At 42.5% G+C, this 24518-nt stretch overlaps 2 protein-coding genes across 5 annotated transcripts in view; one reads left to right on the top strand and one right to left on the bottom strand.

The window, feature by feature from the left end:
* The window catches only part of PHF24 (PHD finger protein 24), a 205117-nt gene that overhangs the window by 63070 nt on the left and 117529 nt on the right, over positions 1-24518 (top strand). The window lies entirely within an intron of this gene.
* Positions 978-7051, bottom strand: LOC119053861 (protein FAM205A-like). The gene is given in 6 exon segments (XM_037151656.2): positions 978-1046; positions 1048-1161; positions 1163-4793; positions 5608-5668; positions 6182-6227; positions 6908-7051. Coding segments are annotated over 6 exon segments (4065 nt in total).

Raw genomic sequence — 24518 nt, 5'->3', positions numbered from 1 at the left:
TCTTTTCAGTACAAATCAAATTTGCTTTGTTCCCTTACATTCCCTGGTCAAGAACATGCCAGTTTCTGTCTCAAATACTCAGACCTCTGCCTGTCTATGTGCTACCTTGAGTGCCTCCCTCCCAGCTTGTCATTAGGGGCAAAGAACAAGCCCCTATTCATATCCTACTGTGATATTCATTCTAGGACTCACTCATTCCATACAGATGATAGGTAGTTGAGGTGGGATTGAGGCAAGAGAGCTACAGAAGCCTCCCAGATGAGTCCTCCAGAGAGATCTAACAAATAATTGGGAAAGAGCAGAGAGGAAGAGATTCTATCATTTGCTTTGACCTACTGTCACATTAGCTATGTGCTTTTAATAAACACAAAGCACTCTGTCAAGACTGGACCACTGTGGCACTGTTCTAAAAAGCTCCTCTCCAGATGTGGTCATATATAGTAGTCATTAATGAATTTTGCCTGCATATTACTGGCTACTCTTTATTGTCAGTACTATCCTCATGACCATGTTGCTCCTCTGAGCCCAATGATACCATGGAAAGCCCAGGTAGAATTCAAGTCTGACCTTTCCCTTCAATGCACAAGGGTCTTAGAGAAGGGCCTTAGACAGGGCACTTCCTTCTCTGCTCAAGTCCCTGTATCCACTGTCCAGGGAGTGGCTGGGAGGACTTGGTGTGAAATGCTGATGGTGCCTAAGTGTGGGTTAAAGCTTGTTCCCTAGATAGGAAGGACATATTAGCCTCCCTCATGCCTCCCCTTAACATATCACAGTGGAGAGAAGGAGCAGAGAGACAAATCTTTGCTTAGACATATAGCTGTATTTTGGGTGGCACTCTGTCCCACCTTCACATCAATAAAAATGACAGTAGCAGTCTTCTTCAAGGGAAGCAGACACTGAGGCGCCTAGAACGTTTTTTGATTGTGCTGGGTCCTCTTGAGCAGGCTAGTATTTCCCTCTGAGGTGAGAGTTGAGAGTTAGGGTGGGTTCCCTGGCTGGGTGGCATAAGCCAGTTGGGGACAGTGCCGAGGGCAGTGGCGGGGGGTGGCCCAAGCCTGAGGCAGAGTGGAGTGGATTGAAGCAGGAGCGGTGCCGGAGCTTACTGACTGGGGAATGGGAGCCACCCAAGAAGTACAGGCCCATCTGCTTCTCAGTAGGGGGGAGATTGGGCCTTGAGGTTCCCTCTTGCCTTCTTCTCTGTCTTAGTGCTGTCCATGGAACTTCTGGCTGGAGCCAGCCTCTTTTCTACATTTTCTTTTCTGGCGTGGGCCATTTTCTCAGCTGCCAGAAACATGGGTTCCTTGAGCCCTTTGCCTTTTTCCTTGTGGTTTATACACTGAACAAAGGACTTCATCCTATTCCTCAAGCCTGAATTTGGAAGCGTGGGCCTCGTGTGACAATGGACAGGCATCACCTGCCTCTGCAAAACCCAACCCTGTGCACCTGCCTTGCTCCTGCCTTGCAAAATTAGACCCTGTGATGGCTTATGCTGAATGAGATGGCCCAGGAAAGGATGGCCCTGGGACACCTGGAAACCCACAGGCTGAGCATTCTGAGGGGTCCTTGCTGGTTTGAGGCTGACATTGAGCCTGGTTTGACTGTGTTGCAGGCCATTCTTCTTAGATTTCTCCCCTCCAGGGACTCCTGAAGGTGGCTCTGGGGGTTTGAGCTGAAGGCAATGCTGAGAACTGTTTTGATGGGGAGCATCAAGGTGCAAGCTATGTGTTCGTCGCCAGGGGCTTTGAGGTGTCCTGTTCAGCAGCATCCCTTCTGGCCTCTGGGCTTCAGTAGAGTGGCTTGTTGCTTTTGCTGAGGAGAGCACAAAGCCTGCATCTCCTTCTCCATGGTCTCCTGCCGATTTGGGTTTCCCTGGGTCCTTTTCCTTTTCAGCCAGCTTGGGGACTTGGGCTGAATACTTGCTCTTGCCAGGGCTTTGGGACTCAGAGCTCCAGGGCTCCTCCAGGCTGGGCTTGTTTACACTGGCCTCCAACTGAACACAAAGCACCTGACCCTCTTTCATGTCTCCACTGGGTTGTGACATCTTGGAGGACCCGTGGGCAGAGGCATGGGGTGCTGCTGTGGAAGTAGGTTGCTTCTGGTTCTGCTGCACTGCCTTTAACTCAAGGGCCAGCTGTCCTTTAAGGTAGAGCCATTTTGGATCTGGGGCCTGGGGAATGTGTGGTGGGATGGGAAGTTTCTGGAGCAATGCATCTCCTCGGTTGTTTAGACTCCCAAGAGACTCCTGTGTGGATGTGTTCTTTGGGATTACTGCAGTTTGTTTCCTGGACTCCCTAGCCTTTATGGGAATTCCCCATTGTATCTCTAGCATTTTCCTCCTCAGATGGAAATTTAGTTTGGCCAAGATGGACTTCTTGAGGAGGTAGGGCTTGGCAGACTCTGTCTGGCTTTCTAGAGGCTCCATCTGAATCATTCCTTCCACTGGCACTTCAGGCTGAATATCATCTGTATTTTCTGCAGAAGTGTGATTGGCACCTTGAAAGCATGGCCCAGGGCTTGGACACTTCTCTTCAGTGTCAGAGGCAGCCCCCACTTTTGGAAATGCAGTCAGAGGTTCTGTCAAGATTTCAACAGGTTCAGGGACCACCTCTGCAATTATAGCTTCAGTAGTTATTGCTGGGGTAATGGCCTTGAAGGGAGCCACATAATAAAGAGGAGGCAGCCCTGACAAGAAGGCCAAATACTTGTGCCGTAAAGTTGTCTTCAGTTTCTCAATGGCTTCCTTGGACAGGGCTAGAAGTAACTTTGAATGTTCAATGATAGCTTCTGGTGAGGTCTGTTGTTGCTGATCTAGGAATGTCGGCATCCCGGACATAATTTTCTGCTGTAGGTCAGTGTTGGTTGCTGCCTGTAGCTCCAGGGGCTTGCTTTCTGGGATGCAGGTGAAGGTAGCCACCTCGAGACCCCCAGGAATGATGCACTCACAAGACCTAAATACATGCTCAGGGACCTTGCCCTGGTGAATCTGCCCACATTTGGCATCAATGTGGCTCTTCAGTATTGCTTTGACCTGGTCAAATAAGTGTGGCATGAGGACTCGGTCCTCAAATGTTGATAAAGTGTCACCAGCACCAATGGCTTCTAGAGCTGAGGGGTGGGGACCACTGACACTGGCTAGGGCTGTGCTGCTCCAGGATGAAGTCTGCTGGTGAGTTGGGGACAGGAGCAACTGGAAGGACTGCTGGATCTTTGGGGGCAGGCCCCAGCGGTGGTGAATCAACTGCCTCTGGAGTTGGAATTCCAGCAGCCTCCGGGCGTGGTCTGGCAAGAGGAGTAGTTCTCTTGTGAAGATGGAGCTGGGCTTTCCTGGCCAGGAAGTTTTCACAGTTTCTGGAGGCTGGGCTGTGTCACCACACTTATATGTCACAGGGTTGTGGGTGTGCAGAGCTCTCTGGAAAACAGCTGGCAAACTGCATTGATGCTGGAGCTGCCTCTGCAGTAGGTGCCACTCTAAGCCTTCACACTGGGCCAGAGTCAGAAATGGGACATTGACTTGAGCTGGTGGATGGGCATATGGCATGACCCAATTTGGGGATGATGGGGGTGAGGGTGGGTGTGACTGGGGTGGAGTTTTAGGCAACAGAGGGAGGAAGGAGAGGTCCTTGAGGAGAAAAGGATCCTTCAAGGGGAGCCTGGACAGGCTGCTATTTGTGGAGTGACCTTGAAAGCCCAAGAAGTTGTTAGCCAGGGACTCACTGTGCAGAGAAGGGAGGCCACAGAATAGCTGGCTGTATTTCTGCCGCACATGGCCCACTGAGTCCTCAGCCTGTTGCCCAGGAAGTGGGTAGAGGCCACTCACTTGCACTTTAAGGGCTACAGAGGGCAAGGCCAGAGGCACATGGTTTGGGTTTTGGTGGTAGTGGTGTCTTTGTATTGGGTCTGTAAGAGACCATTGAGAAACCCAGAATGTCTGGGTTGCCTGGCCAGCCATACATGAACCCCAGGTCTGGTAGGAAGTACAGGCAAGCTTCTCAGTCGAGAATCCATAAGTATCATCTTGGATGAAAGAAACTGGTTGGTTATTTAGAGGTTGGTAAAACAATGGCGGGTTCGGCATAAGCTGCCTCAGGGACTCCTCTACCCGTCTGGGCAGCCCCCACCTCTGGAAATGCATCCATTTTTTTACATGTACCTCCAGAAGCCTCAAGACTTCAGGACTGAGGAATGACTGATGAGTAGGGAGGACAGTGAGCATAGGTAAGGCTACAGGATGTGTCATAGTAGTAATATCTTGGTTCAGGGTCAGCAGAGGGACCTGGGGATACAAGGGCTGCTGACCTTGGTTCCCATACAGAAGGTTGAGGTTTTGCTGTATAATCTCCTGCTGATTCACAGGAATCCTACATTCCTCAAACCTTGAAGAAGACATAGTCTCTTGGAGCTGGGGCATATCTTGTACTTGAAATCCTTGTCCTAGCTGGACATTTTCAGCCCAGTGTTCTTGCATACCAACTGTGTCAGCTGATTGGACTGCTGACCAGGTAACTGGCTGAGTTACATATTTCTGATCCATTAATTGTGATGCTGAAGGGGTTGCAGATGGAAGCAAGCATGTGGAGTGATGCTCCAGACTGTGTTCAAAAGACACATTAGGCTTGGACAAAATCTCTAGGGAAGAGGAGTCCTGTGATGGCCCCATTGAAGTGGGATAGATTAGGATGTTCTCACCCACCAGCAGCTGCTGGATCTCCAGAGCCATGGTATTGCAGATTTGGCAGCAGGTATCTGCACACAGTAGCCTCCGCACACTTCCCTCCTGGGGAAGCCAGCTCTGGCTGGAGGAGAAAACATGGCAACTGTTACTGATGGTCTCAGCAACACATGGGAACACAGGGCCATGAGTGACTGGGTGGTGGATGAGTTGTCACTGCCCTGTGTTAAGAAGCTTAACCAGGAGATGGGAGATGGGGTGCCAGTGGTTCGCTGATAGGGCCTCCCTAGGGCCATCACCAAGCAGAACCCGTTCTCAGTCTCATTTAGGGCTAAGAAGGCCACAGCATGGTATTCAGTATTTCCAAGCTGTGGAAAATGAGGTCCTTGTGGGAACTCTGTTTCCAGGGGACTGTGAGGTGTATACAACATCTCTGGGGAGCCAATCTCATTTTCTAGAGTTCTTAACAGGAGGATGAGATGTCAAGCTCCTAGCCGAGGGCTGTCCCAGGAACTGAACTCCCTTGAGACAGCACCAGGGGAGGTAATGTCAGCAGGGCCAAGGGGTCTGCCCTTGAAAGAGTGCGGCTGTAAGGGGACTATGACAGGTATGACTTATTTATGCACTATTCACCCATTCTCTTAGCTGGCTAACTGGTCTTATGGCTGAGTACAAACCCAGGTAGGTTTGATGAATTAAGCACTAATCAGTTTCTGAATTCTGGGGCATTGAGAGCCTAACCCAGAACTGAGAGACTCCTCTTTCCTGAGTCATCTGAGCCCCCTTTGCCCTGGCAACCCTCTCAACCCTGCTGCAGCCCCTGCTGTGTCCAACTCCCTCCCAGCCATTATCTCTCTCCTCATCCTTTTCCCAGGCCAAGCAGAGAAACCATCATGATCCAGGCTGGAGTTGGGACACCACAAAGAGCAACTGATCACCTTTTCATGACAGACAGCAGTTCCCATGGCTTCTCAGCTTCTTTCCAGGAAAGTGTCCTAACTGAGAAACCAGGAGACAGTGTTACGTGGAACGAGAGAGGATTCAGGGACATCCTATAGAAGCTAAAGGCCTCTGATTGAGAAGAGACTAAAAACCACAACAGTCAATGCCCTAAGGCACGTCTGTGTCCAACTCAACCAGTTATAGTCTGCTATCCTGGACTTATCCCATTAGATCTTCACATCCACACTGTGAGTGAGGTAGGATCTTCAGATACCCATTTCACGGATAAAAGACTCAGAGCTGGAGTGAAACTAGTAAATGGCACAGCTAAGAACTTCTGTATTACTCCTCTATTCTTCACTCCCTGGCTGAGGTGGCGAATTTTGGAATATTCCCAGGCTCTGGTTTCCCACCCTAGAAATTCTTCTGGGAGAATTTGTGAACTTGGGGAATTGGAAACTTTGTGGTTATAGTACCTATTCCTGGCACCAGAGGGCAAAGAGGGACAAGATTCATGGAACCTTGCCCACAGTGGGGGGGGGGGAGTCAGAAAAGGCACTGGTACTTTACCTCTTAATGCTGCATCTCTAGCCTTTTGCTTGAGTGTTCGGTGATGCTTAAAGACAAAAAAGTTGGAGTGTGAAGGTGGGACACCATGGTCTTTTATGTTCATAATAAGACAAAACTAATACAAATTTCTAAATTCTTTTCTGTGCATGTCTCTACTTAATACACTCATCTGCATTTTGTTCCTCTGCTCTGCCCTTTTCACCCCAACATTTCATTTTCTAGTTCTTTCTCACTTCAAGGCTCTTTATTCCTTACTTCCTGTCCCCTTTCCCAGGACTAGTCCTCTGGGGGGCTAACCATGACATGGGAGGGATTGGGGAATAGATTCAATGGTGATGGTAATTAGTTCTAACAGCCTTAGGACTTTTGCTTACTAAGTGCACCAACTAGAAGAAGCCCCCATATTGGGATGTCTTTTGAGATCCAGTGAGGTAGATTCCATTTCATCCAGGTCGCAACCCAAGGTAGATAGAGAGGTTCTAGATTTTTCAATTAGAATACACTGCAGGGATGGCTTGGTAAGAAATTATTTCTAGGTTCTGAGAAAAAGTACCTACAATGTAGGTACTTTCTGACCTACGTTCTAATACCATACATTCAGTTACTCAGAGTAACTGAATGTATGGTATAAAAATTGGTGAGGAAGGTAAAAACAGACTCTGAGATCTTAAAAAACTTCTTATCTGAGATTTAATTAGTTCAATTGTAGAGTTAATGTCTCCCTACCAGGCAGCAACTTGTTTTAGGTTCCAACCTTAATCCTTGGTAACTCCTTTTCACTTGCCAGATAATTAAGATAATAATGAAGATGGTGCCATAAAAATATAAGAAATATCCAACATTCCAAAGAACAAAAGTAAAGCTTAGCATGATCTAAACCACATGCACATAAGGAGACCAGCCATTCCTTTATCCAGACTGTCAGGATCCTAGTGCCTAATGACTTGTCCTCTTACCTCACAGAGGACAGAACCAGGTCACAAGACTGCATCACAAAGCCTTTCTGTTTCACAAGGCAGGTGTGTCAAAGAGTTTTATCCTTTTTTTGGGAAGCATGTGTGGTGATTCAATTTGTAGATTAGGGTGTCTGGTGGTTTGTAAGGGTTACAGATCCAGAGACCAAATGTGCCTGCTCACAGGCAGTGTCTGCTCCCACTTTGCCTTCACCCTCTACACCCTACACCAGATTGATAGCCCAGGTCTCTCCTTCATGACAACTGTCTGGTCACCCATCCCTAGAAAACTGAGTGTTTAGGGCAGCTCCTGAGGAAGAGGGACAGAGGAAACTCCACCAGTTTCCCTGCTTGTACTAGAAATGTATCTGAGAAGCACACACAAGCTTAGGGAGGGCAGAGTCTGGTTATGGCTTGGAAATGGAGAGTCTTGATGTAATAGGCAATGATGTTTAGAAATTAGAGGTACATGAAGGGGACCATGGCTGATGTGGCAGGGAAAGACCAAGGTGGTAGTGGCACAGCTTTAAATTTATATACATGGGGGAAGGAGGCCATCGTTGTGGTGGGAAGAGATTTTTAAACACTACTTTTAATGAGGCAAATGAATTTGGCTCATTTCTGGAGGCTAGCTTTTTCTTTCTCTCCCTTCCTTCCTTCCTTCCTTCCTTCCTTCCTTCCTTCCTTCCTTCCTTCCTTCCTTCCTTCCTTCCTTCCTTCCTTTATTCATTTTTGTCCTAGAGCTGCTTCTACTCATGTGATAGCGTTCTGCTTGGTCAGGAAGATGATTTCCCTAGGGACATAAGTAACCACTTCCAGTTTCGGGTCACAACCTAATTGCTGCTCGTGGACCTACATATTTTCTCTGCATATGTGCTGTTTACCTGAGGAGTTTTTTTAAACCTGATTTTGGTAACTTTTAGGCAGGACTCTCTTTCTTTCCAATTAGCCCCAGGACCTATCACTTCTATAACTCAACTACTTATTTAGACATTATGTTACTCGCTTGGCCTTTGTGGATTTTATGATATGACTCTAATATCCCAGATTCCTGAATTTCCTTGAGAGTGTTTTGCTTTGGTGATAGTGGTCTAACAGCCCAAATTCTTAGACTCAAAATCTTTGAAGAAGTTATTTCCTTCTTCTTCCATCATCCAGACCTCCACCCAGCTGGCCCTGAGCTGGGCCATGTCAAGAATACAAAGACATCTGAATCCTGTCTCCTTCCTGCTCTCAAAACACTTAACTATTAGATTTCCAACATAAGATGAACTCACATAAAGCAAGAGCCAACAGCCTAGAACAAATAGAATTATACACTCATTTGTGAGACCTAGGTCACACTCATTTCAGAGAAGAGAAAGCATAGTGAGGATCAGGATGGTCGGAGAAGGCTCTTGGGTAGAGTGACATTGGATTTGGGTCTCAAAGTATAGGCTGTGGAGCAAAGAAACATATTTCAGGTGGCAGAAAAACTTATCAACATGCAGAACACTTAGCAACATTTAGCAGTAGGAAATGCAGTCCATTTTTAGCAGACATTTAAGTGGGTGAATTAGAGAGGACTTGTGAGAAAGATTGGAGGTAGAGATGTGAGGCCTTTTCATGACAGTCCAATGCATTTTAATTGATTTCAATAACTGAAATTAATTGGTTTTATGATGGTATGGAATTCAAAAAGCAAAAAAAAAAAAGGTGTGTTATGTCTCTTTCCCACCCTTGTCTTCTCTTTTCCTTTCCCATATATCTCTCAAAATTAGTTTAGCATGAGAAATGTAAATAAACTGATATATTTTTTGTGATAAGATGCGATAGATGTTTTCTCTTTCTTGTTTTATTTAATTATATCAATTTATCTTGTGAACATAATTTTCTTTGAGGCTATAAGGTCTTCTTTGATAGAACTTCAACATACTTTATCTTCAATCCCAACTCATGTATATTTATTTACAATCTTTTGCTCTGAATAATAATGTTGATACAAACTCCATGTACATAAATCCTCATACACAGGAATAAGCATCTATAAAATTCCTAAGAGTTGAATCGATGGATAAAAGGGTGTTACAATTTTAAATGTTGATACTGCCTATTTCCTCACCAATTGAATGAATTTTCACTCTTACCCAAACTGTGTAAGGGTGCCTCTCTTCCCATACTTGTTGATCCGATAATATAAAATTCTTTATCTTTGACAACCTGAGAAGTGATAAGTTGTATCTTGTATATTTATGAATTTGTTTTAAGATAGGTTGATCATCTTCTAGTATGTTCATATCCTTTTTTTGTTAAATATATGTTCCTGTTCTTTAATCACAGATTATTGAGCTTTTATTTATTGATTTATAAGTGCTTTTTAGAAAAGATTATTTATTTGTTTATTTATTGTAGAGTGAGGGGAAGGGAAGGAGGAAGAGAGGGAGAGAAACATCAATTCAAGAGAGAAACATGGAGCAGTTGCCTCTTGAATACACCCTGACTGGGGATCTGTCTGGCAACCCAGGCATGTGCCCTGACCAGGAATCAAACTGATGACCTTTCACTTTGTAGGCTGACATCCAACCAACTGAGCCACATCAGTCAGAGCCAGCCTAATTAATCTTAATTTAAGAAAGACAATCACCTCCAAGGAGATATTATGGAAGGGCACATGTATATTTGGGGATGACTCCCTTCTTGGACACCATCAAGCTGGTAAGAATTTAGCTATAAGTTTTAAAGAATTGCTGAAGGCCAAAAGCAGGCCAGCATGAGAATACAGAAACTCTGGAAGTCACAATTACAAGGGCAATTCACATTCACTTGCAGGTTGTTCTCCATGGATTTTACTGTGTGTTCTACAGAAAAGAAAGACTGGGTGCAGGATGTGAGTCCTTAGAAAGTTTCCCTTGTGCATTAGAGATCTTCCAGCAGAGGGTGGGGTAAGGTGACAGAGAAGGCCCTACCCTTAAGACCCAGGGGTACAGTTCCCAGCTAAAACTGATACTGAGTCAGAAAATCAGAGAGCCCTACCCCTAACCACCATCGATCACTGAATAATAAATAACAGCAGACTACTGCTGAAATAGCATCAAGAGCACAGAGGGAGACAGTTTCTGAGTAGTAGGCCCAAAGGGAAGATATAAAACAGAATGAAGCAGACATTGATAAAATCTCTCATAAACCAGCCTCAACCAAAACATAGGTAATGTTTGAGAAACTTGAAGCCTGTTGTGCACTGACAGTATTTATAGCATAAAAAACCTGAACCTAAACCTGAGTAGATTGACTCAATCTCTTATATTCAAGTCCTAGCAGAAGGAAATGGTTGTCCACTTCCAGGCATAAAAAGTATTTATCTAAGTCTTTACTGCCTTACAATAGGTCTCCAGCTTTCAACAAAATATTGTTGCATACGAGGCATACGAAGAAGGAAAAGAAAATTGACACACTATTAAAAAAGTGATTAATAGAACTAGACTCAAATGATACAGATATTGGAATTAAAGGAACTATAATTAATATATTAAAGATTTACTGGTTTGGCTAAAAGTTTGTTTAGTTTTTTCAGTATGATGGCTCTAGTAGTACTTAGTTGTCTTTAACTCAATTTGAAATGATTTTGTTAGATTGTATTATGACAGCTGTCATATCAGCATGCATTTAAAAACATTATATAGCCATTTTAACAGTGAAGATGGAAGATGACATGCAACATTTTTAGTGTATTGTGCTTTATTATTTCAAAGGTAAAATTGCAACTGAAATGCAAAAAAAGATTTGTGCAGTGTATAGAGAAGATACTGTGACTGATCAAATTTATCAAAAGTAGTTTGCAAAGTTTCTTGGTACTATTGACATTTTGGCCAAATAATTCTGTTTTGGGGCTGTCTTAAGCATTGAAAGATGTTTAGCAGAACCCCTGTCCTCTATCCACTAGAAGCTGATAGTGGGAGATAGCTGACAAACTCAAAATGTTCCAATCAATAAAGTTATTGTTGAAAATGAAAAAGGTGTCTTTTATTTTGTGGAAAAAAACCATATGGGCTTTGTGGCCAACCCAATATTAGAAAAGGTAAATAGCCTTCATGATTAGATGGGTAATTTCAGCAGAGATGGAAACTCAAAGAATCAAATGGAAATTCTAGAAATAAAAAAAACATGGTAACACAGCTAATGATTTCTTGTCTGACTCATCAGTAATTTTGAGACAGAGGAGGAAAGAATCAGTGAACCTGAAGATAATTCAATAGACATTTTACAAACCAAAACACAAAGGAAAAGGTAGGGGGAAAAAAAACAGAAAATAGTATCCAAGAGCTGCGGGATAAATCACTCTAACATATGTGCAATTGGCATCCCAGAAGAGGAAGAGAGCGAGAATGGGACCATTTCCATTCTTTGCTTGCTCAGAATTTGCCCTGCTCTCCTCAGATTATGTAGGTAATTACCTCAATTATGTAGGTAATAAACCTTCTCATGCCCTCCTGATGTGTGTCTGGGAAATTGTCAGTCTTGGCATTTGAGCCAAATTTTGGGTGGGGCCTCATCCTGCTGCTTTAGGGTGGTCACAACAAATCAGAAAGTTCCTAGAATATAACATAGAAACCTCCTTCTAGAAATTTGTGCTCTGGAATAAATTTATAATATTTTTCAAATAAAATTTAAGAATTCTAAATAAATGGAATGCCTTTCTATGTCTATGGGTTTAAAGACTAGTATCACTAAAATGGCAATATTCCCTAAATTGATTTGAAATAATCCCTATCAAAATCTTAGCTGCTTCTTTGCAGATTCACTAGCTAATCCTAAAATCCATATGAAAATTCAAGGTATCCAGAATAATCAAAAGAATCTTGAAAAAATATATGGAGAAGAGGATTCACACTTTCTGTTTTCCAAACACTACAAATCTACAGTAATCAAGACAAACACCATATGATCTCACCTATAAGTGGAACCTAATCAACAAAGCAAACAAGCAAACAGAATAAAAACAAAGACACTGAAATAGAGAACAAGTGGGCAGTGACCAGAGGGGAGAGGGAAGGGAATTTAAGGGGAAAAAAGGGGAGGTATTTTGAGGAACAAGTATGAAAGACACAGGGATGGGGACTGGGGGGGAAGGAAATGGGAGGGAGGTGGGGAGCATGGGGCAGGGGGGGCTGGGATGGGAGAAATAGACAAAAAACTGTACTTGAAAAGTAACTAAATAAAATTAAAAATATATATATATGGAGAAGAGGATTCACACTTTCTGTTTGCAAAACACTACAAATCTACAGTAATCAAGACAAATACCATATGATCTCACCTATAAGTGGAACCTAATCAACAAAACAAACAAAGGGGCAAAATAGAACCAGAGATATGGAAATAAAGAACAAACTGACAGTAACCTGAGGGGAGGGGGACTAACAGGGGAAAGAAGGGGAAAGGTTGTCAAGGAACCTGTATAAAGGACCCATGGACAAAGACAATGGGGGGCAGTGTGTGGGGTGGGCGGGGAGGATTGAAGGTGGGAGGTGGGGGTGGGTAGGACAGGAGAGAGTAATGGGGAAAAATGGGGACAACTGTAATTGAACAACAATAAAAGAAAAAGACAATATACTGGCATAAGGATAGACATATATATCAATGGAATAGAGTTGAGAATCTAGAAATGACCCTCAAGTACCCTCAATATATGATCAATTGATTTTTAAAACAGGCTTAATTTTATTTTCTTGTGTAAAATTATATGGTGGCCAGAGCAGGATCCTGGGTCCTCTTCACAAAAACCCAAGGTGGCAGTGAATTCCTGATAGGGAGACTTGGTGCACACTGCCTCCTTCCAGAATTTGAGGGTGAGATAGCTGTAGGTCTTGGAGATGACATCAAAGGTGGCCTTGGCAAAATTACCTAGGGTGACAGTGCAGACTATGGCTGAGGTGTAGCAGTGGTCAATACCAGCTAATGTGAACAGCTTCTTGGGCACAGAGGCTGAGACGATGCCAGTGTCTCTGAGGGAGGGAACGAGGCACACTAGTACAGAGCAATGGCAGCCGGTCACCTTGCAAGGGACACTATGGGGTGTGGCAATCTTATTCCTCCATTAGCCTTACCACACAGGATGGTGACCCCATCCCCCACCTCTAGCATATGCCAATCTGTTCTCTGTATGAGCTTGGTTTGTTGCTGTTGTTGTTTTAAATTCCACATCTAAGTGATATTATATAGTATTTGTCTTTCTCTGTCTGGCTTATTTTACTTAGCACAGTGCCCTCAAGGTCCATCCATGGTGTTGCAACTGGCAAGATTTCATTGCTTTATGGCTGAATAGTATCCGTGTATGTGTGTGTGTGTGTGTGTGTGTGTGTGTGTGTGTGTGTATCACAACTTCTTTATCCATTCACCAACTGATGGACACTTAGGTTGTTTCCATATCTTGGCTATTGTACATAATGCTGTAATGAACATGGGGATGCATGTATCTTTTCAAATTAGTGTTTTCATTTGCTTCAGACAAATGTCCAGGAGTAAAATTGGTCTACCATATGATAGTTCTATTTTTAATTTTGGGGGGAAAATTTATACTATATTTCTTAGTGGCTGTACCAATGTAACCCAATGGTACACTAGGGTTCCCTTTTCTCCACATCCTTGCTGATGTTTGTTATTTCCTCCCTTTTTTGATAATAGCTATTCTAACTGGCATGAAGTGATGCCTCATCATAGTTTTGATTTGCATTTTCCTGATGATTGCGATGATGAACATCTTTTCGTGTGCCTATTATCTGTGTGTGTTCTTTGGAAAAATGTCTATTCAGATTCTCTGCCCATTTTTTAATCCAATTCTTTTTATGTTATTGAGTTGCATGAGTTCTCTATATATTTTGGATATTAACCCCTCATCAGATACAGAAATCCCCTGACTTACAATGGTTTGACTTATAATCTTTTTATTTTATGACAGTATAAAAGTGACATGTCACTTTCATGTCCTATGCTAAAAGCATAGGAAACTATGTTTTTGACATATGGTTACAGGAAACTATGCTTTTAGCAAAATACAATATTCTCCTGTGATGCTGGGCAGAATTAGAAAGCCATATCTCCCAGTCAGCCAAGTGATCACAAATGTAAATAACAATCCACAGTATATTCTACAGTGTATTCATTGGGTTAGATAATTCTGCCCAACTGTAGGCTAATGTAACTGTTTTGAGCACATTTAAGGCAGGCTAGGTTAAACTATGATATATTTGGTAGATTAGGTGTATTAAATGCACTTTTGACTGATGATATTTTCAAATTAGGATGGGTTTATTGGACTATAACCCCGTAGTAACTCGAGGAGCAACTGTATATGATTTGGAAACATTTTCTCCCATTCAGCCCTGGCTGGTGTGGCTCACAAGGCCACCAGCACTCACACAGCAGGTTGCTACATTATGCAGAGATGTAGTATCACGAGACAGCAACCAGAGGCTCTAGAGGACAGCACCTGCCCACCCCTATGCTCCTAGTCCTGAGGACGCTTAGAGAAAGGAATTTAAAGGGTCATTTGCTTCCAAAGCCAGATAAAGACATTACAAAGAAAGAAAAGTATAGGCCAATTAATTTCTCTTCCACTATGAGGAAGAGAAACTAAGAAAACAATCCCATTTACTATTGAAAAAATAATAATAAGGTACCTAGGAATAAACTTAACCAAGGAGGTCAAAAAACTTGTACTCAGAAAACTATAAAACATTGAAGAAAGACATAGAGGAAGATACAAAAAGTGGAAGCATATACCATTTTCATGGATTGAAAAAATTAACAACCTTAAAATGTTCATACTACCCAAAGCCATCTATAGATTTAACACAATTTCTATTAAAATACCAGTGGCACCCTGGTTGGTGTGGCTCAATGGACTGAGCTCTGGCCTGCAAACCAGAAGGCTGCCAGTTTGATTACCAGTCAGGGCATATGCCTAGTTTGTGGGCCAGGTTCCAAGTAGGGGGTGTGTGAGAGGCAACCACACACTGATTTTTTTCCCTCTCTTTCTCCCTCCCTTTCCCTCTGTCTAAAAAATAAATAAACAAAAGCTTTATTAAAAAATAAAATACCTCCCTGGCTGGTGTAGCTCAGTGGATTGAGCGTGGGTCTGCGAACCAGACAATCACGGTTTGATTCCCAGTCAGGGCACATGCCTGGGTTGCAGACCAGTTCCCTGCAGGCCAGTTCCCAGCAGGGGATGCACGAAAGGCAACCATACATTGATGTTTCTCTCCCTCTCTCCTTCCCTTCCCCTCTAAAGATAAATAAATAAAATATTTTAAAAATAAAATACCAGTGGCATATTTCACAGATCTAGAACAAATGTTAAAAAAATTTATGTGGAACCAGAAAAGGCCCTGAATAGCAACAGCAATCTTGAGAAAGAAGATTGGATTTGGAGAAATCACAATACCAAATATCAAACTATACTACAAAGCCATTGTAATCAAAACAGCCTGGTATTGGCAGAAGAACAGGCATATAGATCAATGGAACAGAACAGAGAGACTAGAAATCAACCCATGCCTTTATGGTCAATTAAAATTTGACAAAGGAGGCAAGAACATACAATGAAGTAAAAAGTCTCTTCAATAAACAGTGTTTTGAAAATTGAACTGATACATACAAAAAAAAATGAAACTAGACCAACAACTTATACCATACACATGAATAAACCAAAAATAGATTAAAGACTTAAATGTAAGTTATGAAACCATAAAAATCCTAAAACAATATATAATAAAATCTCAGACATCTCATGTAGCAATATTTTTGCCAATATATCTCCTAGGGCAAAGGAAACAAAGGTAAAAATAAACAAATGAGGCTGCATCAGACTAAAAAGCTCCTATACAGCAAAAGAAACCATCAGCAAAATGACAAGAAAACTCACTATGTGGAAGAACATATTTACCAATGATACATCTGATAATGCATTAATCTCCAAAATATATAAAGTACTTATACAACTCAACACCAGGAAGACAAATAATCCAATTAAAAATGGGCAAAGCATCTGAATAGACACTTCTCCAAAGAGGACATACAGATAGCCAATAGACATATGAAAAAATGTTCAACATAACTAATCATCAGAGAGATGCAAATTAAGACTGCAATGAGGGGGGTGGCCAGTGTGGCTCAGTTGGTCAGAGCATCATCTTTTAAAACTAAAGGTCATGGGTTTGATTCCCTTCAGGACACATGCCTAGGTAGAGGGTTCAGTTCCCAGTTAGGGTGTGTGGGAGAGACAACAATCAATGTTTCTCACACATGTTCTCAAACATCTCACAATGTTTCTCTCTCTTGTTCTCCCTCCTGTTCCATCTCTCTAAAAATAAATAAATAAAATCTTAAAAACAAAGCTATATTGGAGAAGAAAATCCTTTTTATGATGGCAAAACAAAGAAATAAATACCTAGAAATAAATTATGCAAAAGTTTTTTTTGAGAAAAGTGTTAAAACATTTTCAAAGACATAAATGCAATCTTGAATAAATAGAAGATATGCCATATTCTTAGGAACAGGAACACTAAAAAAATTCTCCCTAAGTTAATTTATAAATTAATATGATCTCAATAAAAAAACAATAGATTTGGGGGGTCAATTAGACAAGCTGATTCTAAATTTATGGTGGAGAGTAAGCTGAAATAGTAAAATTCTCAAAAGAAAAAGTTATAATAGCACAGATTAGTGCTATCAGATTACAAAAAAGGCCATACAGCCTTAATTATCAAAACAGGATGGTACTTGAGTATGAATAGACTCACAGATAAGTGGAACTGAAAGTGTCCAGAAATAAAACAAATACATATTAGTATATAATAGAGGTGGCATCTCAAATCAGCAGAATAAACATGTATCTTTTTAATAAATGGTTTTGGGATAACTGAGTAGCCTCTCAAAAAAATATACATGAATTTGTACTTTATACCATACATTTGGATATGCTTCAAGTCAATAGAAGATATATTATTTACAAATCTTATTTTAAAATGTTCACCCACAAAAGTACTAGAGGAATGCATGGAACAATTCTCTTAGAACCTTGGGGAGAAGAAAGCCTTTCTAATTAAGAGTCATCTAAAAACATGATCTATTTTTCATAAAATTTATGCCATTACATAAAGTAATTTCTGAGTGGCAAGTGCACCATAAATAAAGCCAAAAGACAAATTACAATTAAAAAATTGCAAATCTTACTACAGACGAACATTAATCTCCCTTATATGTAAAGAGTACCAAATGACAAAGTAGAAATATTCAAAAAGGACATAAGCAGATAGTCCTTAGAGAAGGAAATACCAATGAACTTTAAAAATGTTAAAAGATGTTCAAACTTACTCATAATAAGATAAATGCAACATCACAGCAGAACAACAAAACCCAAAGTTTGACAGCACATTCTTTTGGGAAGATGAGAATAAACTGACAATCTCTTTTTTTCAATTTAATCTTTATTGCATTTTTTTTATGTTACCATGTAGTCAGTCCCCATATACCTCTCTCCCTGCAGTAATCACCACACTGTTGTCCATGTCCATGAGTCCTTTTTCCTTTTTGCTTAGTCTCTCCACCCTGTAACTGCCTCCACTACTAGCTGTCATCCTGTTCTCCATCTATGAGTCTGTCTCCATCTTGCATAAACAGCCACCCAGATAATGAGAACATAGGCATACACCCTATGAAAACAGAAAGACACACAGGCTAATTAACACAACAATCCACAAACCAGTGTCTGAGTCCATGAGGCTACCTTTTGAGAAGACATTCAGTTGCAAGGCTTTTGCTAGAATGATATTAAACAGTGGCAATCTGACAAAAATCTTCCTGCCCATAAATTGATCATCTCTGATGATGTCACAAAACCTGGTTTAACTTCCAAGTGAAAACAAAACTTTGAAGACAGCTAGCTGCATTGGACCAGTGTCCCCCACTGAGCACTGGGATTTTCCTTGAATCACAATTTTTCTCTTTAAGACCACCCTCATTGTCCTCAAAGGGACTGTATTAAATCCAGTTTTAATTTTTCCTTCTCATTTGCATAAACACAATAAGAGCAATAATCCATCTCATATGGTTTTTAAGTCTGCTTTGCTGAAACTCACACAAGAAATCTTGAGATTGACCCTTTAGTCATCCCTTCAGGGCACAGAAGCCAAGCCACAATCCTGCCATCTCACTTTTCCTATAGTACCTGTTTTCCTCAAGCCTTTGACATTCCTGTTGTGTCTTAAGTTTCCTTTTTGCTGTCTTTCAGGAAAGCAACCTTCATTCCTGCCCTGGGAAGACAGCCATGAACCACACCACCAGACAAGGCACCAGGCCATTTTTCCGGTGGGCTTTTGTTTGATTTGAAAGTCATTCTCAGTTCCTCAAGGCTTTCTGGTAACAACCCGAGTCCAGGCATGCCCCCTTCGGGCATGACATTCCAATCAAAGTTTAGATTAATAAAATCACCAATGGCAACTGGTCTTGTTGGTTTTATGCAAAGAAACCTTATGGCACACTCATTCCTTCAGAATACCAAATTTTGGAGGGATCAAGTAGGGAGAAAAATACAAAGTATGAAGGGAAATTCTTATCCTTCTCATATCCCCCCAAAATTGCATTTCCATGCCTTCCAGGGGTGTCCAACCTTTTGGTGTCTATAAGCCACACTGGAAGAAGAGTTTTCTTGGGCCACACATTAAATACACAAACACTAATGAAAACCGATGAGCAAAAAAAGTTTTTAAGTAAATCTATAACTTTGTGTTGGGCTGCATTCATAGGCATTCTGGCTGCATGTATCCCTAGGGCTGTGAGTGGGACACCCCTGCATACCTTTCATTGTTTGCTTTCCACTCGATGTGAAGTTTTAACTCTCCCTGGGAAACCTGTTTTCTTTCTCTCTGTGCCTGGTGAAACCCTATTATGCAGTGACATAAATGCATTGGTATAATGGATTTCATCCCATCTATCTAACTGTTGGCTATACTGTTTCAATTGCATGATGGTGCAGTAACTTAGGGAGCCATGCACGGGCCACCTTTTCTCACAATCCAAAACATGCATGGGCCACACAGTGTTACAATTAATTAGCACCTCCTTAGTCACTGGATAATAACAGTACATACCCCAGTCGGCCAAAATTCTACCCACTGGGCTCCCTCTGGAAGCCAGTACAGAACTGCCCTTTTTGGCCCGGCATACAGGCTAAAAGCTATAATCAGAGAAATCCAAAACACTTGAGAATGTATAAACAAAACTGGTATCCATGAGTCCATTATTCCAAAGAGGACTCACAAGCCAATCTGCCAAACTGTCATTCCCACACAATGGTTTTTCCAAAATAGTCCTCACCTGGACTTTATTTCCTTTTCACCAGCCAGGCATGTTTAGGTGGTCGGTACCTTGAGTGGGCATGCAGAAAACATGGGGGAGGCTCCAGAAAACTGGAGACTGGGGAAATTCACAGTCAAACTCACAGTCCCACTCTTGGGGTTGACCAGCCACAGGCAGCTAAGGTCCCTTTGTGGTCGTCCTTGCTGTTACTGAACAGCACTTGGGGTCCTTCTGCCTGCCACCACCCTCTAGGCAAAAATTCTTGAGGCAAAGTTTTGGTGATAAAGGAAGGACCCCGAGTCTTTATTCAAATGCAGCTACGGAAGCTATGAAGTCACAGCTTTAATCACTTAAACCTATCAATTAAGGCTAAATTCTAACACCAGAATTCTATCTTTTCCCTGTTTCCAGTTATTTACTTCTATAGGGTTAGTTTTTCAAACTGAAGCAACACAATATATAAAACAACACAATTTTGGGAGAATGGCAGCCTTCTGCCTCAGAGTCTGTCCCCTCTAGAACACCCAAAGAATAACCTCACTGCCCTCTGCCAGGCCAGCCTGATCCTAGGCTGTGTCTGGGGTGCCTTCCTAACTGAAATACCATCCTTTGGGAAATGCAGGCAGCTGCAGCATGATCATCCAGGTGTCCTTGAGGAAGAAGATCCTGAGAGTGAGCCTAAGCCTGATGGAGAGAGGGCCAGCTCAGAAGCCAGAGGAGCTCCCCGCACCAGCCAGAGAGAGAACCATCTCTCTTTTTATTTCCATTGGCTCTGGAGGAATTCAGCTTCTCAGGCAATCTCATCATAGAGTGCCCATAATTCCCTCCTAAAATTGCTCCTGTGGCCTCTCCCTACTTCTTCCCAGGGATCTGAGTTATCTTAATCAGATCTCTCTGTCTCAGTACTGTGTTAAAAGCTAAGAAGGCTGACTCTGGCCCCTCTGATTTGGCTGTGAACTAGAAGACCTCAAACTTTGCCTTGAAATAAATTTACCGTCTTGAGAGTAACTTTGCTTTTCTGTTTCACTTTGACCTTTATTGACTTCATCCAGAAGTCCTTTTTCTCAAATGGCCATCTGTAGATATCCCGCCATGAGAATTCTAGTAAGTCCACGATTCGACACAAACAAATCCTTTCTCTCACCTACTTGTCCCACTCTCTTGGTGCTCTTTCTTCATGCTGTGTCTCAGGGGACATGTATGTCCTACACCTAGCAGTGAACCATCTAAAAACATTACCTATTTTTCAGCCCTGGCTAGTGTGGCTCAGTGGATTGAGTGCCAGCCTGCAAACCAAAAGGTCCCAGGTTTGATCCCCAGTCAGGGCACATGCCTGGGTTGTGAGCCAGGGCCACGGTTGGGGGCATGTGAGAGGCAACAGATTGATGTTTCTGTCCTTCTCTTTCTCCCTCCCTTCCCCTCTCTCTCAGAGTAAATAAATACAATCTTAAAAAAAATAAAATAAAAGCATTACCTATTTTTCAAGCATAAACCAGCCTACAAAAGAGGGCCTCTAGGAAATTTGGAGTATGTTTAGCTTGCCAGTCAAGAACTACATTCCAGGTGCTGACAAGTATTAGCATCAACTCAGATGTGTCTTTTTTGTCCTTGCCAAAAGTACCCTCGGGAAAATTGGAGTACAGAGCAATCTTTTAGAACACTTAGTGTACTCCCGATGCATATCTTTTTGATATACCAAGATATATTGAGTCAAAGTGCAACTCCTTCAATGGGGAAACCATACCTTACTGAATTTCAAAAGGAAAAAACATATTGGAAACAGATGCATACTACTAAGTGAAAGAAGTCAGTCTGAAAAGAGTACATACTGCATGATTGCAACTACAGACATTCTAGAAAAGGTAAAATTATGGGGACAAAAAGATCAGTGGTTGTCAGGGGTTTTGGGGAGAGAGCAATCAATAGGCAGAGCAAAGGGGATTTTTATGGTAATGAAAATGCTCTGTGTGATACTATAATGGTAGACACATGTCATTATACATTTGTTCAAACCCATAGAATGTATCACAACAAGAGTGAACCCATTGTAAACTACGGTGAACCCTTTGTAAACTACGGACTCTGGGTTATGATGAGTCCAAGTAAGTCCATCAATTGTAACAAGTGTACCACTCTGGCAGGAAATGTTGATTATGGGGGAGGCTGCGTGTGTGAGGAAGGGGGACAGGAACATGAGAAATCTCTGTACTTTCCACTCAATTATGTTGTGAACCTAAAACTGATCTGAAAAAATAAGGCTATTAAAAAAAAAACTTTAGAAGCAGCTGGCCATCGGCATCCTGCACTCAGCATATTTGGAGTCTGTTAAGAGGTCATTTAAGTCAGAGAAATGCACAGTGGTGAGAGACATGGAACGTGAAGGCGGAGGTGGAAGATGAGGCCAGGATCTGTTTCCTTTGAAATGCAGCAGCATGGTAGTGTGAAGTATGAATGGTGCCACGATTCTCCCGGAATGTTTCAATAAGCAGGGTCAATGATCTCATCAGATTGTCTAATATTCTAAGAGCCTTCCTTAAAGAACTGCTTTAGGATGGAAGAGGTAGCTAGAATGTTATTCGCAGTTGAAATAGGTACCCTTTCCACTCCCCTTTGGTCAGCAAGAATTGACTCCTTCTATTAGACCCTTTTAAGTGCTAAAAGAAGATGTCCATTTTAGTGCTGTAGTAGATTTTAATAAAGATTTTATTTACTTATTTTTAGAGAGAGGGGGAGAGAGGTAGAAAGAGAGGGAGAGAAACATTGATTGGTCCTGCATGCCCCCAGCCAGGGAACTGTCCTGAACCCCAGCATGTGCCCCAACTGGAAATCAAACCGGCAGCCCTCTGGGTTTGCAGTACAATTCCCCATCCACGGAGTCATACCAATCAGGCCTGTAGCAGACTCATTTAAGTACTAAAACAAGATACACAACTTAGTGATGGGGAAGAACATTATGTGTGAGTCCAAAACAATAATATAGGACATTTGTAGGCACTGTCTCTTTTTTAAAAAATACTTTATTTATTTATTTTTAGAGAGAGGGGAAGGGAAGAAGAAAAAGGAGATAATCTCAATGTTGCCTCTTGCATACCCTCCACTGGGAACCTGGCCTGCAACCTGGCTCCTCCAAAGTCCTGACAACCACTGATCTTTTTGTCCCCATAATTTTACCTTTTCTAGAATGTCTGTAGTTGCAATCATGCAGTATGTACTCTTTTCAGACTGACTTCTTTCACTTAGTAGTATGCATCTGTTTCCAATATGTTTTTTCCTTTTGAAATTCAGTAAGGTATGGTTTCCCCATTGAAGGAGTTGCACTTTGACTCAATATATCTTGGTATATCAAAAAGATATGCATCGGGAGTACACTAAGTGTTCTAAAAGATTGCTCTGTACTCCAATTTTCCTGAGGGTACTTTTGGCAAGGACAAAAAAGACACATCTGAGTTGATGCTAATACTTGTCAGCACCTGGAATGTAGTTCTTGACTGGCAAGCTAAACATACTCCAAATTTCCTAGAGGCCCTCTTTTGTAGGCTGGTTTATGCTTGAAAAATAGGTAATGCTTTTATTTTATTTTTTTTAAGATTGTATTTATTTACTCTGAGAGAGAGGGGAAGGGAGGGAGAAAGAGAAGGACAGAAACATCAATCTGTTGCCTCTCACATGCCCCCAACCGTGGCCCTGGCTCACAACCCAGGCATGTGCCCTGACTGGGGATCAAACCTGGGACCTTTTGGTTTGCAGGCTGGCACTCAATCCACTGAGCTACACCAGCCAGATCTGTAGGCACTCTCTTCATGAAATTCTCCTAAGCTTAGAAAATGCATCCTTCACATAGCTGCTGTGAGAAATCTCTTAGATACTGTTTTTAAAAATACAGATGCTGAGAGATGTTATGTCTTTCCTCCGGGGCTGCTAAACTGAGATGACATATTCCTGAATCTGTCTGCAGCCATGTCCCTACCCTCCCAGCTTGGCAAAACCCAAACTAGGAGTGATGTTAAAGGAAAAAAACTACTCATGATAATTATTAAGGAATGGAAAGCCAGACTTTATTCAGGGGGCTATCACAATAGATACAGGATCACTACAGTGTAGTTTTGCAATAGAGGAGGGAGATTGGGCTCAACTCTGAATACAAGGAAAAGTATGCTTTCATAGCCAAGGTGCAGGGTGGGGTGGGGGACAGTGGGTAAAGAAATATTAAGGAGAAACATCAGGAAAAAGAGGCGCAGGAGGATTCTAGCTAAACTAACCAAACAGGACTCTGATTGAAGACAGGCCAAGATTAGACATCACCTGGGGGAATAATGGAAAAGAAGGAATCTGATCAAATACTAAGTGTGATCAGATATCCAGGGCGGGGGAGTCTGGTTAAGGTGACTTAGCAGGATTCTTGCTAAACCTGCACAATGATGGGATGAACATAAGAGGCCAAAAGTCAGAGCTTAGTTGAAAAGAGAGTTCAGAGGAGCCTGACTAAAGTTTGGTAAAGGAGCGACTGTGTTGGTGAAAAGAGTCACAGAGAGAAAATTAGATCCAGACTGGAGGGAAATTGAATCTTTTGTGCACTTGAACCAGCTGTCACTGGCTTCTCCTCCTGTGGTCCCTTGGTGCCTCATTCCCACACAAAGTCACAAGCTGAGCAGCGAGGGCTGCACCTGGAGAGGTAGTGGGCAGGGCAGTGCGGTGGGATGGGGGGCGCCCACAGGCCTGAGAGGTGGTCTCGCGCCAGCAGCGGGGCGCTGGGAGGGTTGGTGTGCTCAGGGTGCGCCCCTCTGACACCTCAGCCTACTGCTCACCTAGTGAAGTCAGCTTCCTGCATGGGTCCCAATATGCAGTCTATCAGTGGCCATGGGCAGCAGCGGGCTGGGATGTAGCACCCTAACAGCCTGGGTAAGCCGGAGGCTCGGGGGTGGGGTGCAGGGACCCGACAAGCAACCAATGGGTCAGGTCTGCAGGCCTCCAACAACCCTTCAGAGACTCTGAGGTGGGAGCTGCCCCCAAAGCGGTGCCTCTATGTCAGGAGAGAGATTCCCAGGGCCTGC

The sequence above is a fragment of the Artibeus jamaicensis genome, unplaced genomic scaffold, assembly GCF_021234435.1.
Source record: "Artibeus jamaicensis isolate MK-2021 breed Jamaican fruit bat unplaced genomic scaffold, CSHL_Jam_final scaffold_1964, whole genome shotgun sequence".
Classification (NCBI taxonomy): domain Eukaryota; kingdom Metazoa; phylum Chordata; class Mammalia; order Chiroptera; family Phyllostomidae; genus Artibeus; species Artibeus jamaicensis.
This window is presented reverse-complemented; position numbering and strand designations above follow the sequence as displayed.